Below are 12,061 nucleotides of genomic sequence, written 5' to 3' on the forward strand. Positions count from 1 at the left end.
GTATCAATTAAGTTTTTTTATTGCAAGCATCACAAATTTTAACTAAAGCAACAAAGGAATTTATTAGAATGATGTGGGGCAGCTTAAAGGATCAACGGAAAAGCTAAAAACTAAACTAATGTCTTCGGTTTCATTTAGGCCAAAGAGATTATTTTTCTGTAAATTATAACTCTTCTGGGTTATATAATTAATACCACGTGTCTGAATTTTCTTGCATCCTTACGCCTAAGAGTATATGCTGCATGTTACATAGTTTCTGGTATATTGTAATTACTTAGACAATCAATAGCCCAATGCGATGTTTTTCTCTCAGTATTTTGATATTGCAAAAGTATATAGGAATAAGGACATTTTCCTACATAACAGTACCGTTAATCACATCTAAGAAAATTAAAATTAATTCAATATACTCAAAATTTCAGTTCACCCAGTTATTCCTTAAATGTTTTTTGTAGCCCACGACCCAATGAAAATTCACTTATTGCATTTGTTTTTGTCTCTTTAGTCTCTTTTCATCTAGAACAATCCTTTTGCCTTTCTGTTCCGTGGCGTTGACGCCTTTTGGAAGCGTTCAGGGCAGTTGTCTTATAGAATGTCTCACATTCTGGATTTGTGTAATTATTTCTTGATGCTTAGATTTAGGTTAAATGCTGTTAGCAAGAACATTACAATGCTTCTTACTGCATCCCGTCAGGACTTATATCCCATCAAGTTGTCTTACTACTGGTATTACTGAATTTGATCACTTAGTTAGGGTGGTGACTGCCAGATCTGTCCATTATGAAGGTATGTTCCTCCTTTGTAGTTAATAAGTAATTTGTGGATGACATTCTGAAATTGTGTGACTATCCTCTTTTCAGAAACCTTCATCCAGTATTTTGAGCATTCATCCATAATGCATTGATTATTACTGCAATTTTTGATTAAAAGTTTCTAAAAAGTTTAGTTTCTAAATAGACATTTCTGAGTAGTTGTTAAAGAGAGGGTAATAATTGAGGCTGATAATTGCTTAAAATCCTTTAATATTTGCTGTTTAGGTAGTAGACCATTTATCTATATTTGACAATCAGAAGAGCTTTGCTTTGATCCCTCATATCTACTGTCGTGATTCATAATCTTTTACCCTTTGCAGAAACAATGCAACTTTTTTTTCTTTAGAAAGAATTTGCTTGTTTATTTTAGAGCATATTAATGAAGGGAGCATGGTCCAGTGCAGCACTATTCAGTAGAAATATATTACAAGCCACATACATAATTTAAAATTTTCTGGCTACCACATTAGAAATGTAAAAATAAACAGGTGGAACTAATTTTAATAATGTATTTTATTTAAATGAATATATCCAAAATATTTTAACATGTAATCAGTATAAAAATTATTAATGAGATATTTTATATTCTGTGTGAGTATGTGTGAGTGCTAAGTCTTCTGAATCTGGCGCGCTTTTTATACTTAAAGCAAATCTTAATTTAGTTTAGTCACCTTTCAAATCCTCAATAGCCACATGTCACTAAGCGGCTTCTGTATTGGATAGTGTAGGTTTAGTGGTTATAATCTTAGGCACAGGGCAGCCAGACTAACTTGGTTCAAATCTTGCCTCCTCCATAGCCAGCTTCATGATTTTGGGCAAATTATTTATTTTCTTTGTGGCTCAGTTTTCTCATTGTAAATGGTGAAAATAATAATTCCTATTACTAGGGTTGGAGGATTGAAAGAATTAATACAGACAAAGCTCTAGAACAGCGCCTGGCACATAGTAACTGTTTAGTGAATGTTAACCTTTAGACTTGGTCCCATAATTCGCATTCTGTCTTAGAAGTATCCTTGTATTTTGTTAGGGAAGGTAGGACTAGATCTTGGATCCCTTGACTTCTCTTTTATAGCTTGCTGTTTCTTAACCTCAGTCTCTTTCTTTACCTCTTCTGTAGTGACTTTATAAACCCGTAAGATGAGCTAGATTTTCCAGGACGGTTTTGATTTCAAGTGCTCTCTCCTCTTGTTAACTATAATTCATTGAAATGAAGGGGAGAACCCAACAACTCTGCAAATGGCAATGAATTAAGGAAAGATTTATCATTATTATTAAAAAAAAAAACCCACAAAAGATTGCAAAACATTGAGAGCTACAATAGACTGAGTTGTTGCCTTTCTCTTTGTAAAACCCACAAACACCTCTCTACTACAAAGCCTTTTTAATTGTAGCAGTAAGATAAAACATTAGCATACAAAGTAGAGCGATCTTGAATATTCATGAGTGTGGTTGTATCCAGTTCAGAGTTATTTAGAATGTGTTTCAAATTAGATGACTATCCATTTTTATATTAGGTCAAAGTGATTGTAGATGATTGGAAAACAAGTATTTAATGAAGCTTTACAAAAGAGACATACTGTTTAAAAAGAACTTGACAATTACTGTAATAAAACATTTTGGACTCAGAATAGTACAGGATTACTCATGGTAGAAAAATATGATACCACTTAACAATCAAAGACATATTGAACTGCAGTGTAAAACAATGTCGTGATTCAGATCTTTGGATTGCATCTCCAAGTTAATTTTCACATTATATTATAATTTAGCTCATATTTTCATCAGTATAATACACAAAAGTGGAACCGAAAGATACTGTTGTTTCAGAAATTCAAAAAACTTTGCATCAAGTATTGGGTGAAATGTCTTACTTTTAAGAGAGTCTTGTGGCCACAAATAACAAAGTTGCATATAAGATGTTTTTGTGAGGCCCGGCCCTGTGGTTTAGCGGTTAAGTGCTCACCGACGCACTGCTTCTCAGGCCATGCTGAGGCCGCGTGCCACATACGGCAACTAGAAGGATGTGCAACTATGACATACAACTGTCTACTGGGGCTTTAGGGAAAAAAAAGGAGGAGGATTGGCAATAGATGTTAGCTCAGAGCCGGTCTTCCTCAGCAAAAAGAGGAGGATTAGCATGGATGTTAGCTCAGGGCTGATCTTCCTCACACACACACACAAAAAAGATGTTTTCGTGAAAGTTCTGTATAGTTAATGTGAAAATTTTTACATTTTTCTCATCTACCAGAATGAAAAATGACCAATTCAGATTTTCTCCCTGTTTTGAGCTGAAGTATCACTAATATCGCTGACATGTTAAGACTGTAATAACATACTTTTTCTAAGAATTGTTTTAGAGAATTTCCAGGTAACTGTTTAGAACATTGGTGGTATTGCAGGTTATCAGATTGTACCTAGTCTTCTTGCCAGTCATGTATAAGTTATTATAAAATATTAATATTAATTATTTATGATACTTAAAAAGTGATATTAAAACACTTTTACAAAGGACAGATTTGAAATCATGTAAATATAAACTTTTTGAGACTGAGGCCGATCTTAGGAAAAACAGTGAAGATCTGATGTTACGCAAATTCACTAAGAATCACTAAAACTTTATTCCGTCTTGTCCCAGCCACCTTACTGACCTGTGGGATCCTGAAAAGGATACAAACAAACAAAACACAAAAACAAACCAAGGTACAAATAGCAAGTAGCAATGGGTCATTTTAATAGTCTCTTGTAGTCTAGCCTCCTAGTGGGGAAGATAGGCCTTAAAAACAGACACAGAAAGTTAATTGCTGAGAAGAGCACATATAGGGCAGGGTAGGAGACCAGGACCTTTTCAGAAGTAGTTGTTAGAGAAGGCCTCTGTAGAAGTGACAGTGGGTTGAAACATGAAGCTAGCTATGTGAGGGAAGAGTGGGTGTGGAGCGCGTGTTCAGGCAGTGGGGACACTTTAATATGGGAAAGAACATGGTTTGTCCGAGAAATTGAATAATGCGGCCACATTGAGTTAGAGGGAAGTGTGATGTGAGATTAGGTTATAGAGAGGCAGGAGCCAGATCCTGTAGCCCTTTTGGAAGGCCAAGGAAATGAATTTGGAATTTATATTAACTATAAGGGGGAGCTGTTGAAAGATTAGGCAGAGAAGAAAGATGGTCAAACTTGAGTTTTAAAATCACTTAATATTATTTTACACATAATTGTCAAAATGTGATTAAAAGTAAAAAAAATAAGGTCCGTATTATTTTATGCATAACAATTTCTAAAATGTGATTGGTGAAAACTAAGGTGCTAGATGTTAGCGATTTGAGGGGGAATATTGTAGGCTTTTGAACTATGAATAGTTGCTATTTTTTGAGGACCCGTTATCTGCCAAGCAATGAGGCAGGTGCTTTACACACGTCTTCACAGACATTCCCTTGAAAGATAGGCATTATTTTTTCCTGTTTTATAGGGGAGAAAATTGTAGACACAGAGATAAATTAACTAGCATAGCAGAGCTAGGACTCAAAACCATGTCTGCTTGACTTCATTTGACCAAAGTTTTTCTCACTCTGGCTGTTTTTTGGGGGGAGAGGGGAAAGGAGGAAGGCTGAAAATTGAAGAAAAGGAAGGTACCCTTATTATAATAAATACTTAGTGAATAAATGAATTCAGATGTTTTTCATTTTGGGGTGTGGTTGGGAAGGTAGATGCTGTAAATTAGAACAATCAAAATGAATTTCTCTGTTAGGACATTGTGATCCTGAAAAACAATTTCAGGTCCAGCTTTGATTAGAAGTTGACATTCACTGTTTTTATGGCATACCTGTACCATAAAAGTTTTTCAAAGCATATATGTTTATCAGATAATTAAAATAATCCATATAATATTAACAAGTAACCACTTACTTTACTTGAAATCCCCAGGAAAGGAGTTCTGCATGCTCGATAGGTTTAGTCTTTGGAGGAGTTAGCTGTGCAAGGCAGAGAGGGGCTGAGTTCTGGAGCTGGGAGCATTAATTGTTATGTAGCAAAACAGGGTCGGAAACATTTGTTAACTCTCAAGTGTTACTTGTTCTTAATAACATGAATGTACTTGGTTGAGCCCTTTGTTAAATTATTTTAACTTTCTAATTTTTAAACTTTTTGATTATAAATTGAGAACTTGAAGCAAGAGAACCTCAACTGTATGGTGAAAGTGGACACCATAGGATCAGGAAGGATGAAATGTAGGATTTAGAGACTGACTGGATGGGATAGGTTGGTCGAAAGTAATGTTATGAAAGTAAAAGAAACATGAAGTCCTTTCACATTAGTCTCTTAGCTTATCATGAAGAGAGAATTTTCCTAGGATGTGTAACATTATACAGAATGCTTACATTTTTGGGTGTATTAAAATGCTTGCTTATCCTTCTGTCCTGCATTTCTGCTACTATCAAAACTTTGAACCTCTTTGGGCAATAAGACAGATTTCATTTTATTTCTGCCAGTATTCAAATACTGTATGTTATTTTTTTACTCTGGGTACAATAAAATTTAATATTATTATAAGCCACACAATTAAGATGTGTAGTGAGATGATTTGTTGATATCTGGAGGTGGAGAGATTACAACTGAAATAAGTTCCCTGTGGATATTTTCCTTTCATAAGACGGAATTCTATCAAGGAGTGTGAAATATTTTATCAAAAAGTGAGGAATAGTCTATCAAGAAGTGAGAGCTATTCCATTAAGAAGTGAGAAATTTGTAGAGACCTGAGAATGTAGAATAGATCAGACAGGATCATTAAGCCTATTTCAGAATAATTTGTACAGTGACTTTGCTCATAGTAAACTAAAATTAAGCAAACTTAAGTGGATAGGGAATCAGGACCCTGGTGAGAAATATAGGACAGTTTTTATACACAGTCAGCTTTAGGGAGTGACTGTCTGTTAACTATGCTACTGTGTTAAAGGAAAAGTAGTTAAAGAACGTGATGATAGATCTTTTAAAAAATAATCCTCTGTTCCCAGTAAAGGATTATTCACCACCACCAACAAAGTTTTTTTGTTGTTAAAAAAGAAAAAGATGACAAGAAGAATGCATAAGCAATTGTTCGTATTAAAAAAAGTAAGCAATATAGAAATCTGTGGAGTAAAAAGCCTTCTCCTGTATGCTCTCCATCAGCAGCTCAATCGCACTACCGCTCTCCCAGGAGAAACACTGTTAACTGTTCAGTGTGTATTCCTCTAGACTTTTCCCTACTTATTTACATTTAAATATATGCATACACGTATATATGTATATGTACATGTGTCTATATATTATAAGCAGGGTCATACTATACATATTTCAAAACGTGACTACTTTTTATTTAATGATATATATATATTTTGACCATCTTTCAATCTCAGTATACAAATATATCCCAGGCTTCTCATACTGACCCCTCCTGTGCAAACTATATATAAAAATAAAAATAGCTTTATTACTGCTTAAATAAAAAATATTTTTTATGTAAAATATTCAGACAATACCAAAGATGAAAGAAAAAATTAAAAATCAACTGAAATCTCACTACCTGAAATAATCCCCATTTTGGCGACTAGTTTTTTAAGCATATCTCTTTAGGTATTCACACAAGTGTAAACATACACCCACATCTACCACATACATATGTGTGATATTTGTATGTGGATTACATACTCAAGCTGATTTTTATCACAAAATTATTTTATACGTGCTTGGGAATTTGTATCTGCCCCTCTCTGCTTCTCCTCCCATCCTTCCCCTCCCAGTAACCAGCAGTAACAACCTGGTGCACATTTTCCTTCCTTTATTAATGCTCATACAGTCATATGCTTATGAAATGAAATAATTTACACTTATCTGCATTATTCCTTTTGCACAGAACTCATTCCAGATGAGTTGACTAAAAGTTCTAAGGCAGGAATCAGTAACTACAGTCAATGGATCAAATCCATCCTGCTGCCTGTTTTTGTAAATAAAGTTTTATTGGAACATGGTCTCATCCGTTTTTCTATTGAGTGAGGTGACCTTTTAAATTCTTTGTCTGTTATATGTGGTATATTTTCCCCTAATCTTATCTGTCTTTTGCTTGATTATGGTATTGTCCCATAAAAAAGTTGTTTTTTTTTAATTTAAATGCAATGATGTGAAGCATAGCTATCTTTTCTAACTTTGATGTTCCCTGTTTTGATTTAAAAGGTTGCCAAACTCCAGGGTTATCCCTGTATTTTCCTAAAATTTTTATTACTTAAGTTTTTTCATAGGTCTGGAATCTATTTTTCTGTATGTAGATGAGTGGCATTAGCTGTAGTGTGGTTAAGATCGGCAGACTCTGCTTCTGTTATTTACTACCTGGTGACCTTGGACAAGTTAGTTAACATTTCTGTGCTCCAGTTTTCTCCTCTAAAATGGGAATGATAATAGTACCTATCTCGTAAAATAGTGAAGGTTCAATGAGTGGTATGTAGAGAATGTTTAGAACAGTGTCAGATACATAGAAACAAGTAAGCATTTACTATTATTACGTGTTGTGGGTAGGCGTCTCATTTTTTCCCGTATGGATAACTGTTATCCTAGTAACATTTATTGAATAGTTCATCCTCTTCCCCGGTTGATGTAAAATGTCATCTCTATTGTGTATGAAGTTTCCAAATATACATAGCTCTATTTGGGGACTCTCTAGCCTGTTATGTGGCTCTGTTTATCCCTGCTCCAGAGCCATAGTGGCTTAATTACTGTAGCTTTGTAAATAGTGATAACTGATGAGTGCAATCCTTTTACTTTGTTCTTCTAAATTATTTTGGCTTTCTTTGCTCTTCTATGTAATTTTTTAAAAACTCATCAAAATTTCTGAAAACTCTGTTAGTAAGTTTTATCATGGAAGACAGTGATACTAATTGGCTAGTGTTGGAATGGAACCTGTGGGCTCATGAATACCTTAAGCAGTTGAAAGCTTTAGAAGTTTTCAGTTATGTAATCTAAAGATTGAAACCATCCACTGTGCTCGGTGGGCACTGGGAATATGGTGAATAAAAAAGCTGTAGAAAGATAGTTTTAAGTCTCCAGTTCCCAGACTGTACCCTGAGATACCCCAGGGCACCTCAGAGAACTCCCAGGAGTATTTCAAACTTTCTAGGGAAACACTGCGACATCTGTTGGACACCATGCAAACTTAGGTCAAAGTAGTTCACAGATTCAACATTTAATTGTGCTACCTTCATTTCAATGCTGTGATATCTTTGTGAAGTTGAATTTTTGGTGGTCACATTGATAAAAAGCAAGTACCTCGCAAAAATCAGTGTGGAACAGAAAATGAGGGTGACAGTATCCAATCTGATTTCAAGGTTTGAGAAGTTGTGCAGTGCCTAGGAGGTGCACTCATCCCATAATAACTAATTGTGGTTATTGAATGAAATTAAAATATTTTTTCAATTTATGTGTATTGCTTTCTCAAAAGGGTACTAACTTGTTAGGACATAAATATTGATTCATTTGTTTGAACCTAACTATTCAATAAACAGAACTGTTAGATATTTCTTTTAACCTAGGGAATTCATGAAAAAAATTACTGAGAAAATAAGGGCACCAGGAGCCAAGAAAGTTTGGAAACCTCTCTGCCTTGACAAACAAGTTATTACGAATATTTAAAGATTAAGAACATTTCAAGTGCTGTGTAGGCAGAGTACTGGGTGAACTAATCTTGTCTGGGTGCCAGGGACTAACAGCATTTCTGAGAAAGTGATATTTAAGCTGAGCTTGAAGGGTCGGGATGGTGGTGGGAATAGCTTGTGTGGTGTGAAGAAGGCAGGAGCTGTGGGAGACTGACAGGAGCGCAGCCTGGGAGGGTGAGCGGAGAGGGATGCAAGGGGGGCCGGAGAGTAGGCAGAGGCCCGGTCACATGATGAGGGGGAAGTACAGTTAAGGAGTTTATTTAGATTTTTTTTTGTAAAAGGCAGTGGCAAGCCTTTGTGGGATTTTAAATGAAGGGAGAATATCTTAGGTCACTGCTTGCTTACTGAGGGAATAAAATACAAAGATGATATACGTAAATATTTAAGTAACGCTGTATTCTAAGTAATATAAAGTGGGTGTTTTTGGTAAAATTTTAAAGTGCCTTGATTTTGAAAGGCATTTGTAAACTTTACTATGAGTATAATTGAGTATAAAATATTTCCTATGAGTATAATGAGTATAAAATATTTACATTGGTGTAATTTTTTGGTTTTTTCAAATGGCAAATATTTTCTGAATTTTAAAATTAAATTTATTTGTTTTGCTTGTTAATATATGCAATAAAATATTTTAAATTGTTGATTTGCACATTTTGACTGCCAATCTGTTACATACATTTGTCTCTTTTAAGTTCCTGCGTTGTTTAAATTGGGTGGTATAATAAAGATTTAATAGTTATACAGGACAGGAATAAAAGTAATTTCTCTTAGTTTAGCTATAATTTTGTACTCCCCTGAAGTTTATATTTTGATTTTACTATCGTACCAGTAAATTAATGCAATATAAAATTTGTTATGGTATTAAGAGGCAAATTATTGCAGGTTACTTTGAAAAATTCCTAAGCTTATTTTCAAGAGTTTTAAGACTTGAAGAATTGATTTTATATTCATCAAATGGGGATGGAGACCCCCTTGTGGTGTTTGGGAAAGAGAGATTCGTCTATCTAGAATTTGCTTGTCATTTTTAAGTATAGGAAAACTTTAAAACAAGTGAATATTATTTCCTTCCCTCTGCCAGTGTTTTGTATTTATTTAGGACCATTCTTTGATTATGTAATAAGAAGTTAGTGTCATCCTTAAATTCATAATGTAAATAAATTATAAATGAAGGGGTGTGTAGATATATTTGAGAATCAGTGTTGATTTAATTTATTGGACTAAGCCTCCCTGATTGTGCACATAAAGAAATCTGATTACGAATTAAGTTGTTCAAAAGGGAGTTGGTCAGTAGTTGTCTTGAAGAAAAGAGGTAAAGCTTTAAGTTGGAAACCTTTCTCTGGCTGAGAATATAAGGTTTATAGCAATGTTTTCTTTAAAATTATGTTCTTCCCATGTTCAAAGAACTGCTCAAGGACTTAGAAAAATTAAACTGATCCCTCCTGTGTTCTTTGCATCAAAATGAATTCTAGATGAAGATTAAATATAGAAAACGACACCACTAAAGTACTAGCATAAAACAAATCTGACATTTTTTGTAATCTTGGGATAGAGAAGATCTTTTTAAGTATAACGTTTAATTTTATGTAGTTAAAATTTATTTCTTATGACAGAAATTATAAAGTCAAAATAAAATATTTGTAAAACGTGATTGCTATGCCCAAAGATTGCTTTTAAGTCAATAGGATGAATAATCCACTAGAAAAATGGACAAAGTGTATGTATAGTGAATTTATGAAAGAAATACAGCCAGTAAACATAGAAAAGATACCTTATTATAACAAAGAATCATTTCCATTTTATGCCTCCTTTGTGTTCCATAGAAAATTTCACTTTGAATACAATAATTTAAAATATTTGTGCTGACCCAGTGGTATAGTGGTTGAGTTCACGAGCTCCGCTTTGGTGGCCCGGGGTTCGCAGGTTCGAATCCCGGGCACGGACCGATGCACTGCTCGTCAAGCCATGCTGTGGTGACATCCCATATACAAAATAGAGAAAGGTGAGCCCAGATGTTAGCTCAGGGCCAGTCTTCCTCACACACACAAAAATAAATAAATGAAAAATAAAATATTTGTAAATCCCATTGTAGGGTTTGAAATAAAACTTTTATCAGATATTCATATCACCTATGAAGGTTTGATTATGTTAGCTAGCAGGGTCTTTTTTCCTAGTGTTTTTCTTCTAAATCGGTCAAATTTTGATTTCCTAGTAAAAAGTAAATTTTATTTATTAGACATTCATAGTGAAATGACCGTATTTATGTACCATACTCAAAGAGCATAACCATTTAAGAATAATTTGGGGACATGCTATATTTTCTTACAGAAATAGTAGAGGAAAGATTTGCTTAACTTTTTTATTTTCTTTATTTTTGTAGGATCCAGTGTTCGAACGTTCACTCCATTTTATTTTCTGGTGGAGCCAGTGGATACACTCTCAAGTAGAGGCTCTTCTGTTACATTAAACTGTTCAGCATATTCTGAGCCTTCTCCAAAAATCGAATGGAAAAAAGATGGAACCTTTTTAAATTTAGTATCAGATGATCGACGCCAGCTTCTCCCGGATGGGTCTTTGTTTATCACCAACGTGGTGCATTCTAAACACAATAAACCTGATGAAGGCTATTACCAGTGTGTGGCCACTGTTGAGAGTCTTGGAACTATTGTCAGCAGAACAGCCAAGCTCACAGTAGCAGGTAAGTTTTGTTAAGTAATTTATTTGTGTTTTCAAATTTTTATAAAGGGTAAATCTTGATAAAAGCAGTGTTATCTTAGAATTTTCATTTAACTGATAACAGCAAATACACTCATTTAACAAGTATCAATTGGGCATATACGACGTGTATGGGATTTTGCTAGGACTTGCTCAGTGCAGTATGGAATAAACTGTAGCACTTTTCCACTTTCTGATGATTTAGATGGCTTAAAGTTGCTATCAGAAGTACTGAGCCAATTCTGTTTTTCTTTTTAACTTGGAAATGACAGAGGAACTTGTGTAGGAAAATCGAGTCACTTTGATTGCTAACTTTTATCCTACCCAGCATAACCATTTAGTATAGTTTTGTAAAATTGCAGTATAGCCAGAATCTTGGTTCCTTTATGCCTTAACCAAGGAAATGACACTTAACTGGATTAATTATTTAAAAATCTGTAGGATATATATATATATATATTAAGGTGAAGAGCAGAAAGTTGTAAAGAGAAAAAACATTCAGTCCCTTTTGGAGCATCCTTATTTGAAGAATGATGAAAAGTGTGAGAAAAATTAAGGATCTAGAAGAGTAAGATGTGGTTCCTATATGAGTCATACCTGTTCTGTAGTAGATACTGGCATTCTTCAGATCAGTGTTTCTCCATTTGAGTACCAGATGAAGTAGTTAACTTTTTATTAAGGGTCACACTATACAAAAATTGTGTTATCTTTAAGTCTTATATTTATACTCATCTTGGTGAAATGCTGACGTGTGAAAAAAAGATGACTAAGACAGTAGTTTCCCATCTCATTCCCACTCCAGGGTCATGGTTCCCCATCTACAGGGTGTATTTGCTCATTCATTCAGAGTGTGATGGCTCTTTTTCTCTT

At 34.4% G+C, this 12,061-nt stretch overlaps 1 protein-coding gene across 4 annotated transcripts in view; it reads left to right on the forward strand.

Moving 5' to 3' along the window:
* Positions 1–12,061, forward strand: part of NEO1 (neogenin 1) — a 233,387-nt gene that overhangs the window by 63,125 nt on the left and 158,201 nt on the right. For all 4 annotated transcript variants that reach the window (XM_087428672.1, XM_087428673.1, XM_087428670.1 and 1 more), the window contains exon 2: positions 10,857–11,174. In XM_087428672.1, the coding sequence (XP_087284798.1) occupies positions 10,857–11,174 (318 nt within the window). The remainder of the gene's footprint in view (positions 1–10,856; positions 11,175–12,061) is intronic.

This window comes from Ceratotherium simum, chromosome 3 (genome assembly GCF_057802395.1).
Source record: "Ceratotherium simum simum isolate JZ-2026a chromosome 3, ASM5780239v1, whole genome shotgun sequence".
In the NCBI taxonomy this organism is placed as follows: Eukaryota; Metazoa; Chordata; class Mammalia; order Perissodactyla; family Rhinocerotidae; genus Ceratotherium; species Ceratotherium simum.